General features: G+C 41.7%; 3 protein-coding genes across 4 annotated transcripts; all 3 read right to left on the bottom strand.

Annotated features, from left to right (window-relative positions):
* Positions 1–114: 114 nt before the first annotated feature.
* LOC102699810 (photosystem I reaction center subunit V, chloroplastic) lies at positions 115–777 on the bottom strand. Its single transcript, XM_006661295.3, has one exon. The coding sequence runs from the start codon at positions 687–689 to the stop codon at positions 264–266; it is 426 nt and encodes a 141-aa protein (XP_006661358.2). The 5' UTR covers positions 690–777; the 3' UTR covers positions 115–263.
* A 292-nt stretch (positions 778–1,069) lies between these two features.
* LOC102704174 (phosphatidylinositol/phosphatidylcholine transfer protein SFH6-like) lies at positions 1,070–6,023 on the bottom strand. 2 transcript variants are annotated; one of them, XM_015841041.2, is made up of 15 exons: positions 5,856–6,023; positions 5,460–5,498; positions 5,103–5,376; positions 4,925–5,024; positions 4,551–4,817; positions 4,352–4,429; positions 4,153–4,254; positions 4,034–4,083; positions 3,820–3,916; positions 3,575–3,676; positions 3,350–3,463; positions 3,034–3,205; positions 2,416–2,768; positions 1,835–1,918; positions 1,070–1,751 (listed from the first exon to the last, which is right to left on the bottom strand). In XM_015841041.2, the coding sequence occupies exons 2-15, from the start codon at positions 5,464–5,466 to the stop codon at positions 1,731–1,733; spliced, it is 1,821 nt and encodes a 606-aa protein (XP_015696527.2). In that variant the 5' UTR covers positions 5,467–5,498; positions 5,856–6,023; the 3' UTR covers positions 1,070–1,730. The 2 variants fall into 2 exon arrangements, with proteins under 2 accessions (XP_015696527.2, XP_040383820.1); XM_040527886.1 differs by lacking the exon at positions 5,856–6,023 and adding an exon at positions 5,608–5,685.
* Positions 6,024–12,973: 6,950 nt separating this feature from the next.
* On the bottom strand, positions 12,974–14,318 carry LOC107304974 (BURP domain-containing protein 15-like). Its single transcript, XM_040527763.1, has 3 exons — positions 14,184–14,318; positions 13,918–14,047; positions 12,974–13,807 (listed from the first exon to the last, which is right to left on the bottom strand). Exons 1-3 carry the CDS (start codon positions 14,226–14,228, stop codon positions 13,131–13,133), a joined length of 852 nt encoding a protein of 283 aa, XP_040383697.1. The 5' UTR covers positions 14,229–14,318; the 3' UTR covers positions 12,974–13,130.
* Between the last annotated feature and the right edge of the window lie 1,929 nt (positions 14,319–16,247).

Here is a 16,247-nt window from a genome sequence, read left to right as displayed (position 1 = left end):
TGGAGCACTATTAAGTAGTAATAGTAATAGTAATTGCTGGAGATGCTAGGTTACTGGGATATGCCACACACACAATGAAAGTCTGAAACTCTGAAAGTAACTGGCACGAGCATAGAGAAAGATCAAACTGACAAATTCATGTGGCAATATACACACGCGATTGCACTACTTGTCCAAATTAATCAACTTTTTCACCCATCTCATACATGATCACGGGGGGCCGAACATTTTTTTGAGATTACAAGCACGAGATGTTGATGAGATCAGAAGAAGTTTGGGTTGTATCCGTTGCTGCAGGTGGCGAGGATGTAGTAGGCGACGATGTGGCCGAGCGAGCCCCAGGCGAGAACGTCGACGATGTTGAAGCCGACGGGGTCGTTGGACTTGAGCAGGCCGGCGTACTCCTTGGCGCGCTCGTCGCCGGCGTCGAAGTGGGTCTTGCCGTTCTGCTCGGGCACCTGCTTCGCCACGTTCTCGCGCTGGAAGTTGAAGAAGACGAAGCGGCCCAGGAAGAGGGACACCCCCGTGCTGAGGCTGATCACCACCGACGGGCTCAGCTCCGCCCTCGCCGCCACCGACCGCCTCGCCGGCGCCGGCGCCGCCACCCTGCACGACCGCACGCGCGGCGACGGTGACGGCGCCAGGCGGAGCCCGGCCACGGTCGGCGGCGACAGCATCGTGGCGGCCATGGTTTTCTTGGAGCTGAGCTGCGGCACTGACCGTGGCGGTGTGCTCTTTCTTTCTTGATCTCGCGAGCTACGTGTAATGGTGGAGTTTGGGGTATATAGGGTGGATCTGACGTGGCAGATATGGTGGGCCCGGGGGGAATGCGAGGCTAGTGGTGGAGAGGAGGAGGATTTCGAGGCGCGGCCATGGCGTGTGGCGATTGGAGGGTGCAGGATAAGGTATCTAAGCCATAACAAATTTCTCTCCTTTTTCTCCTCTCTTCTGAACCTCTTTTTTTCAACTTTTAGGAGAGCAATTCAGCTATGCATCTCACTATCTTTTGCCATTGGAAAGTTACTTGGTTGGTCAGGAAGCCAGGGGTGAAACGTAGTGGTTGTGCAGCACTGGATTCAGAGGGTTGTTCAGCTTGTGAAAAAGGTGTTCTTTTTACAGCATCAACTCAACTACAAATTATTCAGACATTTCAGATTTAACTAGACTGTTCAGAAAGAGATTGACCTGGCAATTCAACATGCATCATGACAGCTCTTATATATGTGCATGTCGTAAAAGCGTCTCGACTCAAGTACAGAAGCAATCAAGCAACAGAACGACCCTTTCCATTGCAGAAGAACAAATAGCTTGCATGGAGATTAGCACAGGCAGAAGCCTAGCCGTGATGAAGACATGTACTTTCAGCATAGAGATCACACATTTTTTTTCAGACAATGTAACATCAGATTCTCCCTTCAATCCTCCGATGAGAGAGCTATTGCTGCTGCTGACAAATGCAGCACTGAATGTCATTTGGCCATTGGTAATGTTCAGGGAGGAGCTAAAAGGGGGTTCTTGCTAAGATCAACAGCTACAAAAACGGATTGACGTGCTGCCATGCAGCAAGCCAGCGAAAGAGCTGCGCGAGCGATGTTCTTCCTCTGCACAAGGCTGAAGAACGCGAGTCAGAACTCAAAAATGGCATTTGCAGGCTGCAGCTTCACTCTTCACAGTTGCTCAAGGCTAGCTCTAGTCAGCTAGTCACCATAGAAGCACAACCCTTTTTTTCCCTATGAACAGCACAGTCTCCTCTGCAGAAGTAGCCAGGATTGATATCATAAGACAAGTTCCATTAGCATGCTTACACGAAAATGCAGGTTTGTGACCGACTTACCCTGACACTGGAAGACTGCATCTGCTGCATTGCTTCCAAAGTCTCCATCATTTCCATCTGCTTGACCAGGGTCATATGCAACACCTGATAGAAAGTGCACAAGAGAAAGAGCTGTAATGTGTCTGTTAAAGGAGATACAGTACTCCTATTAAATAAGGTTCAACCTCACGGAACGCCTTATCGATTGCACAAATCTAGTAAACAAATCCCGCAACACGCTCAGAGGTCTAGGTAAGCATGCTAAGAGCCTGAGACTTCTAGTGGCAGCTAAAATACAACAATACTTCTACCAGTTCAGATGTATAGTATACAAGTGATACGAAGGTTTGCCAGTCTATTGAAGAATGGGGAACCAAAAATATTTGATTCTCTGAGCCAGCCATTTTAAATTGTCTCCAAGGTCTCGAAATCATAAAATGCAGTGTGAAGACAATTAGACATCAAAGAGAGAGAGAAAGGGAAGACCCAAACAAAACAGGAATATGACAAAGCAAAACCATAGGGAATGGAGAACACATATTGCCTAGGAACTATCTGCAGTAAGCTAGCAACATCTGTAACAAATTAGTGTGCAAACTTACTCTCTTAGTCCTTTCTAGATCCGCTTCAATGGATTTTATCCGATCAAAAGATTGTAGCAATAGATGCTCTTTCTCCTTTGGCATATCCGGAGGTTTGCTCGCAAGATGATTGCCTAATGACTCAAGCTTTTCAAGACGTTGTAAACAAGCACTGATGCCATCTTCCATTGCACTTTGAGGCTGTGGATTCCCTGTTGCATTCGAAGGATGGTCATTTTCTTGCATGTTTACTCGCCAACTGACAAAAAGGCTGAAGAAGCATAGTATCTTGATCATGAGTATGCCTACTCCCCTAATAAAATTCCCAACAGTCCTTCCAGTCAGAGTGCCATGCAAAATAATTGCAGTGTTCCCTGCAAGAGCAATTATTTTCAAGCAAAGTACATAATCGTCAGATCTAGTTAGTATTTATAACTTATGACTAAATATATGGGTCTTCACAAAAGAAGAGGTTATACATTTTTTTTTGCTGGGACGGCGGTTATACATAATCATATGGTAAAGCAATATTGAGTCTGAAAGAATTATTTGGTGTGTGTAATTATTTGAACAGAACAGACATTTTTCGTTGTTCTAAAGAAGCAGCTGTACTGAAATGCAACTACATAATGTAGGTACCTAAATTATTTATCTGTTCGATGGTGGATGAATGCCTATGAGAGTTGAGTTGTTCTGGCACCATTTCTGAAGATTGTTGTACAGTCTGAGAAGATTCAGGAGTTACATCTGGGAGACCCTTTCTGTCACAAGACTCGCAGCTACAGAAAGTTGAAGAATCTGATCCCTTAACCTAACACAAGCATTTTGATATCGAGTCAGTTCACGTAATGTATCAAGAATATAATTTAAGGCATTAGAATAACTGGAGGTAAAAACAACCAAACATATCTTAGTTAAAGTAAATGATGGTTCAATAAAGAAGCACAGCACATACTTCTTCGCTAACAGGAGTAAGGAAACTGTAGTCAGTACCCCTCTGAACTGCTGATAAACTGAACTCATCAATATCTGACTCTGATTCACAATTTGATACATCACTAATCAACCCCTGATTTCAGAAGCAACAATAGCAAAAGGTTCAGTAAACTCCAGAGCGCTAATTTCTTTGGAGTCCGATTCGTTCAAATGGTTCAAGGAAAACAGACATTCAGAACCTTGCCTTCAATTTTTCTGCCCTTAGGGAAGATCCGCTTCTATCTTCGCTATCAGAAACCTGCTTTATTTCCCTCATACTACTACTACTCCTCATACTGTGTATCAGCTACAAAAGAAACTTTTGTATCAGTATGCTTTTCAGAGGGCCATTCATTACTGGAACGCTGTCACAAGTTAACTTCCATATAGAACATTTCTAAAGTGCTGTGGCTGTTGTATAGAAGGGTAGAATTACAAATTTAGAGGTACCTTCAAAATGACATGATCATTCCATGGCCCTTTGTTCGAACCAAGGCAACCAACTTCACTACATACACATGAACCGCCAAGGAACTCCGGTAATTCACTGTGAAAGCACAAAGCATTTTTCAGAACTTCGTAAGGTGAACAGATATAGCTGTATAAAGATATGCAGGCTAAGTGTTTCAACAAAAGTTGCTAGGCGCAGCTAGTTGATACTAACCTTTTGTCAATTACTTCAAGAAGTTTGCTCTGATAATTTGTGCCAAGAACCTAAACAGAAGAACAGTTTTTGCATCATTAAGGTGTAAGTGCTCTTGAATGACAAATTGTGGCACTTACATGTATCTTGGAAGAAGTTTTTGGATCAAGAAACCCTTTCATACTGTTCCATATCAGCTTGAAGCCACTACCCGCGTTCACGACATACATCTGATGTAATGTCTGCAGATTCATGTAAACTTGAATGAGTATCTCATAGTTTCTAACCAACACCAAAACAAAGCACACCCTTGGAAATCTAATGTTACCTAATATTTACCTCAGGATAGTAGTCACTGTCAATTTTCTGCATACGGTGAACAAGCTCCCTTGCAGTCTTTGAGAAATTCTTCAGCCCCTGAAGCAACACAACAGCAGAAACATTAAACCTAAGGAATGACAAGATCCAATACTACAGACAACACAGACATGTATCCAAAACTCAATGTGGGAGCTGTCCCATTGGCAATTTGGCATACCACACCGTGGACATCCAGTATGGTGGTTGTGGAATCAATGTGCCTCTTGGCTGCCAATGTGCAAGCCGGGAACTTCTCCCTGAAAGCCCTCTCGAACTCCTGCACATGGTACTTGATGTACCGGTCCACCGTGGTGATCTGCATCAGCTTGTTCGGATCGACCCTGCCGAGCCTCTCGATGTACACCGGCCGGCCTTCCCGATCAACACCATGGTAGCCCTGGGGGTAGTGCCGGAGCACGTCGTCGAGTTCATCGAACTCAAACTCCTGAACCACAGAAACCCAGGAGTTCATCAAGAACAAACCAAAATCATTCAGACACTGTAAATCTTTATAGCTCATCAGGTGAAAAGGTTCTCTGAATGTCTGATCACCTCCAAGATCGTGTCGGCTCCAAACTCTTTCCTCCATCTCAGCATCTCTGCCCACATTTGCATCGCCTTCTCAGAATCAAACTTCCTTGCCTTCAGAAACCTGCATTACAATGGGTCACCATTAGAGATGAAAAGGATGCGATCTTTGGGGGGAAAAAGATGGGTTTTTTAACCCAACCTTAGCATCATATGGTAGTCGTCGTGCTTGTCGGGGAGGAGGCCGTGCGCGGCGAGGCGGTCGCGGAACGCGGCGACGGCGAGCTCCTCCTCGGCGTCGCGGACGTCCTCGATGGACATGGCCGCCGGGTACCGGAAGTCGACGCGCCGCCGCCTGCCGCGCTTCCGGAGCGCGTGGATGGCCTTCCGCCGCAGCGACCCCATCCCGCGCCGCCGCCGGTCGTCCTCGGAGTTGGGGTCGCACGGCGATATCTCGAGCTCCTCGGCATGGCTAACTGCAACAAGTGCGGCTCGTTTCATCATCCGACAAACGCAAAGAAAGATGCAAGCTTTCAATGCCAAGAACTGCTTTCCTTACCTGACATTGTCACGCTTCTGAATCAAATTTGAATCTTGGCTGAAACAAATAGATGAGAAAAATCGTGAAAACAAATCAAACAGAAGTTGTTCTTCTAGTACAACAAACGCTATCAAAAGAAATCAAACAGAGGGTGTTTTTAGAATACATCAATAGAGAAAATTGCAGTGGTTGATTACAAAAAGAAGAACAGAGAGGTCGTTGTTTAGTCTCAACCAAAGAAACTGCATTCACCACCACATTGGATCGATCCTAGGATGTCCGAAAGAAAAGAAACAAGAACCCGATAGAAACAGCTCAGCTCACAACCAAAAAAACACCTTTTTCGTTAGCACAAAAAGCAAAACGCAATCCAGAAAAAGTGCACAAGATTGAATCAGCTCGGCGAAAAATTACGTTTTCGGATCGACTCCTCACGATCTGAGCACTAAACCGAGTGTTACTAGTAACTCCGTCTCCTGTAGTCCGTGTTGCTGTTGCTGTATGGACGGCAGGACAGACAGACTGCAACTCTGCAGGTCAAGGGAAGGAGAGTGGCCGGTGATCAACTAACTGATCATATATAGAAGAACACTTCTTTATGATACATGTCATGTATTCTTACGTGAGGTGGCATACGGTATGAACAGTATATGTGCCTGTAGATATACGTACGTGTCGGTAGGGGGACCACTTCTGCAGCTCAACGTCATCTACATTGTAACTTGGGATGAAAAAGGTGGCATCTTTTTTTTTTTTGCTTCAAACGATGGAACATGAGGTGTTGGAAGTATGATGAAACCTAGGCAGGCAGCTCGCAGGCGCAGCACACATTCCCATCGAGATGTCAGGATTGTTTAGGACTTACTTAAGCAAATTGATTACTCATTCCGAGTTGCTTAAGCAGTCCAGTGCCTGATGAAGTCAGAGTTGACACTCAGTTTTCCAGCTGACTAAGGCTCAAGCTTGGACAATAACTTCATCCTATTATGACAGGAGAATTTCAGAACAGAAAACTTGATTTTACGAGCAATTTTACCATTTTTAGAAGGTATCAAGAGATATTATTGTTTTCTACGTAAAATTTGGTGTCTCTTGGTACCTTCTTCTCAAGGATAAAAAAAACTCTAATTCCATAGTGATGATCGTCACTCGGTAGGATTTTCTCGCAAGTGTTTTCGCGTAAAATTTTGTGTCTCTATCATATGTTTATTTTCTTACCTAATTTTTAAGTCTCATTTCCTAAGCCGGATGAGAATCGGCAACGAGGTTATGTAGGACTAGATTTTAGATTTTAAATGATAATGAACGACTTAAATTTATTTAGACAACATAAATGAAAGTATTTTTTTATTATTGAGAAGGTATCATGAGATACCACTGTTTTCTATGTAAAATTTAGTAATTTCTATTTTCTATATAAAATTTAGTACCTTTACTAAATTTTACATAAAAAATAGCGATAACTTATGATACATTCTTAACGATGGTAAAATTACTCTATATATAAATAATGGAGTTCCCTTTGAACTCTCGCCCCTCCCATATATTGAAATTTAGAAAGTTTATTTCTCTAGTTCATATCCCCATCCTCTAAAACTACATCGGTTCAACTTTAGCCTGGCGCCTGGCTAGACCCGGTCCGAGGAAGCCTGAGCCCAAGCCAGCCCAACCATGCATTGGGTCGGCCCTGAGAATAGATGTTGAAGCCTGAAAAAGCATGTCCCGGCCTAAGAAAGCCTAGGAGTGGCGAACGGGCTTGTAGCCTAGTGGTTACAAAGGCATTAGTAGCACTTGAGGTCCTGGGTTTGACTCCTCGTTGGAGCGAATTTTCCAGGATTCTAACGGATTCTAACGGTTTTGTGCTTTCAGTGGGAGACAACGTGCCCGTCGTCAGCGAGGTGCCTGTGCTGATTTCGTTATTCTGGAGTTTGCCGGCGGTCTTCGGAGGTGCTCATAGGGGTAGGGTTTGCGTGTGTTTAAAAAAAAGAAAGCCTAGGAGTAGAGGTCGGGCTCTGTTTTTCTAGACATTTCGGGCTCGGGCTTGGACCGAGCCTTGGTTTTTTGGTCGTGCTCTTTCCAAGTCCAGACTGAAGCCCAGCCCGACCCAAGTTTTAAACAGGCCTATCTAAAACCCACGTGTCATCTAACCAAACAAAATAGCTAATTGCCTAATCCCTCTCAACTTTCATTCACTTCTAAGAACCCCCGAACTTATCCTAGGAGTAAAGAATAGAGACTACAATGGTTGTGCTCGCTCACTAAGATTATTCCTAGATTATCACACACGTTTCGACCTGTTAAATAGTGTATTTTGTATAAAAATATTTCCGTAAAAAAATTACATCATCTCATATTTCTAAAGTAGACTTTTAAATTTACAGTAGTTAATTCCATTATTTATACTTATTGAACAGCTATAAAAAATTATATAATATTTCATCATTTATTTTTATCATAAAAGAACGGAGCCGTTGTCCCTTATTAAATGATTTTTTTAGTATTTATGGATGAACAGGTAAGAGGTATTAAAAGGATATAATTTTTTTTTCAATTTCCAGCAAGATCAGAATTGGTTTATTTTATACTACCTCTGTTTCGAATTCGAAATAAGATTATTTTTCAGTTTCTAGATATAATGTTTTGACTATTCGTCTTATTTGAAATTTTTTATAAATAATGTTTTTATTGTTACTAGATGATAAAATATGTAACTAATTTTTTAAAATTTTTTATAAATTTTTTAAATAAAATGAATGATGAGATATAACAAAGTTTCAATTTCGGAACGGGGGAGAGCTACAAACCTCACGTGCCTGGCTTCAAACCTTACACGGTCAGAGGGCACGTTTTCCGACGAATATAGTAGCACCAAACAAAGCTAAACGAAACAAGAGCTCAAGGACAGAGAACCAAACTGCATCGTCGTCCTCATCACACAACAAAAAGGCAAGGAGAGCGCCACGCGTGCATGGCCGCCGGCCGGTCGTCGTCCACCGCCTCGTCGTCAAGCACGCACGCGTACGGCGTACTTCGTCGTCGTCGCCGGCCGGCCGCACGCACGCAAACGCACTAGCCGCCATGGCCGCGCGCGCATGCACTGCCCCTGTCACGAGGAGGTGGAGGAGGACGACGACGCCGACGAGAGCGTGGGAGACCCGATCGCAGCGTCTTGACCACACTGATTAGGCTTCAGATGGGTCCGGATTTTGCAGGGAGTCACTCTCTCCGTCCTAATTAAGCATGCTTTATTTTCTATTTTTATCTCCTTTGTTTGTTTACTAAAGATTTTATTTTTTTGAGTAATTGTTATATCAAAATTTAATAAGGTAGAAGATAAATGTATTAAGATTTAAAAAGTGTGAAGCAATTGTATTAAAGTTTAAAAGCATTAGGAATATTTTAATATCTATAGCTATATGTTAATATGTAAGATATATAAACCATGAAGACCGTGTTCTAGGAGGGGTAGTTATTGGTACGGAAAAGTAGTAATATACTAATACATAATTAATTAATTATTGATTATAAAAATATATAATAGATTAATATATTTTTTAAAAAAATAAATATTTTTTATAAAAGATATATCGTTTAATAGTTCGAGAAAAGTACGCCCGAGAAAAACGAGGTAAGCTGTGGTTAGAAGCAGCCGAAGTCATTACGTGAGAGTCGAGAGAGTACGTTTCCGGGAGAGGAGGGAGAGAGTTGAATGTATAGTTGATTGATTAATGAAGTAGGAGTATTTTAGAAGAAGCAGGGTTTTGAACTGGCGTTGTAACGTGGGTTCTGTCCCGTCTTTTGTCGTGTTACGGGCTGTTCCCGTGACGGCACAGTGGTCTCTGTCTGTCCACTCCTTTACAAAATTCACCAGGCCTACGCGCCAATCTAGCGTCAACGATCTCTCATTACAAATATTTTGTTTTCTTTTCCTCATCCACTTTTAAACGAAAACACATGCCCTTGAATTTGTTATATCCTGAGTTTGATGAAGTTATAATGAACATGTTAGATGATCTCAGCATCTATTTGTTAGTTTATTAAATGTAGCTAAAATTTTATTTACAACTTAATTTTAAGTTGCTTTGGGACTTTTAATTTAAAACTTAATGTTAGAGTTGTTTTTGGGAGTTTTTATAGGAGTCTAAGATGCATATACATATTGATAGTTATCCACAAATTATTTTAGTTGTCTCCTCCATTTTCTTATGGATTATCTACTACTACATCTATCCTAAAGAAAAAATATTTCTGAAATTGGACACAAGAATTTAGAAAGTATATGAAAATGATTGAGTGGATGTTGGGAATGGTAAAGAAGAGAATATAGGTTAAAAGTTAAATATATCATGGTTGTAATTGGTTAGAATAAGGGGTAGATAAAGAAATATCTTTATTTTGGGAAAAGAAAGCTTGAGTGATAAAAATAGCTTTATTTTGCTATGAAGAGGTATAGTTTAAACAATTAAAGACATGCACAAAAGCTGGTCATATGGATGAATATTTATCATGAAGCTAACAAATAGTAATATACAAAAGGGCTATCTGAGCAATGTTGATGTAGAATTTTTTTGGAAAGAAAAAAAAACAAATTTTTAGAAACGTGAACAAACAACTCTTATAGAAATTTTTAGAACTTTTTTGGTTCCTATAAGGACTGTTTAGAGCACGTCTATATGTTAATAAAGGGATTTTTTTTAATTTTCACGAGCACACTTTTCAATTATCTAAATGATGTTTTTTGTGAAAAAAATATATAAAAATGTTTTTCATCTGGTTTATGTATGCGAACAACTCTTACAGAAATTAGATAAATTTTCCAATCTCACTGATCTCAAACAACGCCAGAGTATTGCTATGAAACCCATTCTTCGTAGAGTTTTCACCAGAACCAACGAAAACCCACGGATTGGAATCACCTGCAGTCCTAGCAAGGACTGCAAGTTAAGCTACTGTACGTATTATCTGCCGTTCAATTTTGTGACAAGTGGTTCAGATCGCTTGCTACAGTAACCAAGCTACAGTACACCCTCAAAACACGCTGTTGTGTTTGGAAGTCGTCAAATGTGCAATTCATCAGTTTTTCAGACGCCACGTTGCGACTGTTCGAAGGACAGGAAGCACAGTGGCATCTTGGTTGGTGACCTGCTCCTTTTCAGCGTCCGTATTCATCAGGCATAGGGAGAAGATCATCAGCTGCAGGAAGCCTTTTTCCCTCTGATTTCTCCTTTTCTGCCTGCATCCTGCTCCTCTCCTACCTTGTCATCTCGTCAATGGATCCACATGCCGGAGTCACAGCTTAACAAACAGTCAAAATCCCTATTCATGGCGGTGCAAAGCCACGACGAGTTCTTCAGAGTTTCAGAGAGAAAAAAAAGTTCAGGTTTTTTAGTCCACTCTCGAATGAGGTCCATGGCCAGAGCTGACACATTCAGGAAGCAAGCTGGCTGGCTTGATCGATCGATCGATCGATTTAAAGCCAAAAATCTGAGAAACGACCAAGGTAATTATGGTTTAGTAGAAAATTCGGTAGGATGATGATGATTATTACAGATGGAACAAGTGACTGAAAAAGCTGTATCTGAACCTCTCGAGTCTGTCTCGTTTTCCCAACACACGGTCTGAGACATGGATCTGTTTTGCCTTGGGAAAGCGGGGGAAAAGCCTGCATCACACGTAGTAGTTTTCATGACTTCTATATTCCAATCTATTCCTAACTAAAGCAATCTGATATTAAATGTGATATATTCACATCCCCACTCGGAGCAATATGATATAACATATCTAATACTAGATTACTATATTTTAAAATGAATCGTGTACTAACTTCAAAAGTAGCAAGGTAGATTTAGGGCCATTTTGGAACCAAGAAAAAGCAAAAAAACTATGAAGGGTTGGAATGTGTTACTCACTTTGTTTATATTAAATTGTATTTTTACCTTTTTCATTGTCAAGTCTTACCAAATTCATATAGAAAAATTGTAGCAACATCTAACGTACCGTATTAGTTTCTTTGAATCTAATATGTTCAGATTGTATATTTGTGTTGAATCTTTTTTATCTAAACATGATTAAACTTATAGAAGTTTGACTTTAGAAAAGATCAAAATATTTTATAATATTAAATATAGCGAGAAGAACAAATTTATATAAGATTCTTTGGAACAAAGGAATAACTCTTGCCAAATTTTGATCAGATTTTATAAACATAAAAAACAAACAATCACCCCCTAAGGGCACGTACAAAGATGCTTATTAGCTGACTCTCTTAATCGCTACGAAAGCAAATTTGGTGACATTAAGGAAAGAGAAGGAAAAAGAGAGAAAAGTCGTTGTCATGTACGGCAACAGCTTAGAATCGACTATTAGCATTTATTAAAGGATGCTTTCTTGCATGAAGATGGATAAAAAGAAAACTAACATAATATTTTATTGCATTAATGAAGAAACCATACTGACTCTACTTTATACGTATAATTATAAAATAGATTTTTATTACTGACGTGGATTAGATAATACTCGATAATGGGCTCTATCTTTGAATATGTCCTAAGGGTTAGGGAGCCATGACCCATGTTAGTCCACCGTCCCACTACTGGACGAAGGGTAGGATTGGATAAGAGATAAGTAGTGAAGTAGAGTTGGACCGCGTTCAGCTGGAGGGGAAAGTGGGTTAGTTATCCAACCTGAAAAACGTAGTAATAGTTTAGTATATGATTAATTAATTAATTATTATTAAAAACTATAAAATAGATTAATATGATTTTTAAAATAATTTTCCTATAGAAAATTTTCATAAAAAATACACCGTTTAGTAGTTTGGGAAACGTACGCCTAGAGAACGAGAGGTTTAGATAACTTGGGGGTGTCAAACGCGGCCTTGATAGTGTTGTTGAAGTGAAGGGTGGTGGTGGTGAATGGCGATTGCCTATGGCCAGGAGTGTACCAAGAGCAAAGGAGCAAAATGAAAATTGAAAATTTGGAATAACACACAAAATTTGATCAAATTTTGGTTGTAATTTAGCTGTTTATGGGATCTAAAAGGAATGCCATTTTTGTTCTTTTACCAAAAGTTTGGAAAAAAAAGAGGGGTAGCACTTACCACCAATTGTTGAACATTTCGATCGTTAAGTATGAGAAATTCTACGTCTTTAATTGTATCCTAAACTACTAGATTATATAGAGAGCTATACTTATCAGGACCATAAAATCAGTGGCTCAAGATACTTTCTTCGGTTTTTAATGTTGACACTGTTAATTAATTGATATATGCTTAATCATTTATTCTGTTTAATGGTTCGTGTCATTTACTTTTTTATGATTTGTGATTTGTTTTATCAACCCAAGTACATTAAGCATATCTTACATTTTCCGTATATTCACTTTATTTTTAATAAGACGAATAAGCAAATTTTCAACGAAGTCAACGTTAAAAACAACAGAGGGAGTATGTAAAATAAACAAGTTTTTTTTAGTAAGTATAATAAACAAGTGATCTGATGATGATCTCCCACTAAAATAAGATAAAGTGACGGTGCATGTGAACAAACACGAAAGTTCTCTTTATTTCGACGATCAACACCACCCCTAAACTCGAACAAACATCACATCTGTGACTACTAACACACACGCTTCAGTGGCTTCAATTCACACGTAGAATTAAAGTACGTAACACATTATATGTTGGAGTCCTCATGGCGCGAAGGAATCGATCTTTGCCGCGTTCATGGCCGAGAGGATGTGCGCGCCGGCGACGGCGCGGCAGACGGCGGCGCCACCGGGCCTCACGCCGAGCAGCCGGAACGCGGCGTGGTCAGGGTCCCACCGGGACGTGTCGGTGTGGCACACGACGGCGGCCGCGGTGATCATCGCCGCGTCCCCGCCCTCGCCGCCGCCGGCCGCCTCCACCGCGTACGCCCTCGCGGGGCCGCCGCCGGTGGCGGTGGTGGCAGCGCGGCAGCCGTACACGGACGCCGCCGCCTCGCCGCGGCACACGACGAAGCTGGATCCCTCGACGGCCCTCACGGAGCGGACGGTGTGCAAGCGCAGTGGCGGCGGCAACGCTGTCGCCGCGCCGCCGCCGCCGCCGCCGGCGGCGGCTGTGGTGTCCGCCGCTCGAGGCAGGGGTAGGCTCTCGCCGACGCGCACGGCGTCCTCGAGGAAGTACACCGTCGGCGACGACGGCGAGGGCACGTCCTCGTCGTCGGCGCTCTGTACGGCGACGCGGTTCAATACACCTGGCGACGACGGCGCGGCTTCGCCGCGAGGCAAGGCCCTGTAGTCGTCGTAGTTGAAGTTCATCGGCGGCGCCGGCGGTGGGCCGTCGCCGGCGTTCTTGGCCTTGCCGCCGCCGCTACGAACGTCGTGCTCTGCATGCATGCATGCAGCCACGCATGTCAGAGAGACGGCCACGTACAAAATCATCTCTTACTTACTTTTGTTCGATTCATCTATGATCACAGCTAATTCACAGGCTCACCATGGTGCAGGAGCTCGAGGATGGCGTCCGGCATGGAAGCGCCGGGCATGGCGGCGCGCCAGAACGCCTCGGCCGCCGCCGACGTCCGAGCAGCAAAGACGACGGTCATCTGCCGGCCAGGTTGAACCACCTGATCAGGTCCAAACCAAACAGCCAGCACTGCATCAGTGAACAACAATGCTTGCATAATTCAGAGCTAAACGAAAGTGATCACGCTGCATCGATCACAAGCGCTCCAGCCATGGCTGGGATGATCTCCTGCGCACCATGAGAGCCGTGGCGGCGAGGGCGAGGACGAGGAGAGACGCCATGGGAGGAGCTGCAGGAAGAAGAAGAAGAAGAGGTTGAGCCTCGAAGACTTGCAGCTCCTTGTGTGCAGTCACAACACCGAAATTTATAGAGGGAGACACGAAGATGCATTACGATCATCGCAGCTAAATCCGATCGAAAAGATGGTTAAAACAGATTAAATCAGTGACAACGATCAACGATTGGAGAAAAAACAAGTGTGTGGAATATAATCTTGCAGATGATGCATGCAAGATCATCGGCTCATCGCACGGCGTGAGAGCGACACAGAACGAACACGCCATTGCTCTCTGCTGCAGATTTCAGGAAAGAAAACGACGACACGTTGATCGGCTGGACGGCACAGAAAACAACCTGACGGTTGCCCGGATGATCGGAACACGATCTCGCTGACGCCTGCTACTGCTACATCTTGTACATGCCAGGCTGCAGATGATTCACAAACCTGAATGCTCATCCAAAAAAAAAAAAGAAATCACCTTCATTTCAACACTGAAACGCAGACGCTGATGCTTGCTTGCTCGGACGGTTCAGCAGATAGGCCGAAGAAACAATTCAGAAGCCCATAGCAACAAGGCAGCAACATATGGAAACTTTACAACGGCCCACTCAGATGTGTAGGGCCTCTTCGGTTTGGAGGATTTTATAAGAGAGATTTGAGGATTTCAACTGTTTCACGTGAAAATCCTATAAAATTTATGTGTTCCGAAGAGCCCTGCAGTGTATTCCAAGGAGGTCTCCATTGTTTGTTTTTTTCTATAAAAAAGTCAAATGATATATTTACAAATAAAAAATAATTTGTAAATAAAAAATCATATCTATGTTTTTAGCTATCTAAAAGCAAGTGCTAAAAAATAAACTTTAATGAAAAACATCAAAATCAACACCAAATTTAAGGTTAAAAATACATATATTTAGGTTATAGGGTGATGAACAATGAACAATGTACAGCAATGAGTAACTAGCCCCAATAAGTCCAGGCTTCTCAATATTGCAATACTGTGAGGATAACTGTCATTTTATTTAAGGAAGAACATAGGGGGTGATTGAGTCAAATGACATATTTGTAAATAAAATTTTTATATTCGTGTTCTCAGTAATGTAAAAGTCAAGGCTAGAAAATAAACTATATTGAAAAAACTTAAAATCAACTTCAAATTCAAATTTAAGGTTGAAAATTTAAATTTTGGTTTATAAGCAAAGCAGAAGCGAAAAGATAATGGTGATAGTCTGAGCCACGCAGATACATTCAAAATATCAGAAGAAACAAGAAATACAGCCAATGTCCAGAAATTTACTGGATCAGAGGAAACTATCAGCAGCATCAGATTTTTCATGCGGCAATATTAGTATCGGAGATTTAAAAAAATGTCCGTCAAGATTGAGCAACAACAGTATGAAACAACAACAGTAAAAAACATGACAAATTGTACAAATATATATATAGGTAAGTAACTACAAATGCAGAACTCATGCACAACTATATATATAAGAGTGCATAAACAGTATTCCCTCCGTTCCACATTATAATACTTTCTAGCCTTGACTATATTCATACATGTGCTAATGAATCTATACACATATACAAAACAGCCTCGACTATATTCATACATGTGCTAATGAATCCATACACATATACAAAACATATATATTGATACATGGATGAATCTAGACAAATCCAGAAAATCTTATAATATGGAACGGAAGGAGTACTTAACATTTTGATTCTCCATGTTTTGACAAAGTCACAAAGAACCTTTCTTAAAAACAAGCATAAGAACTATATATACATGACAGACCAAATACTAACTACCAAGATGGCAACGGCATCAATAAAAGGAAAGAACCTAGCACTTAACTATGCCAACTTAGTTTATGAAAGCTTTAACATTTGGCTTTGAACACTCGCCATAAGTGAGAGCTAAAATGCAGCAATCGCCCACACACCGCCTCTCATTACACAACCAAATTCTAGCCACACCATTGCACATCAAAAGCAAAAGAACATAAACTGCCTCATG

Source organism: Oryza brachyantha, chromosome 9 (assembly GCF_000231095.2).
Source record: "Oryza brachyantha chromosome 9, ObraRS2, whole genome shotgun sequence".
Lineage (NCBI taxonomy): Eukaryota > Viridiplantae > Streptophyta > Magnoliopsida > Poales > Poaceae > Oryza > Oryza brachyantha.
This window is presented reverse-complemented; position numbering and strand designations above follow the sequence as displayed.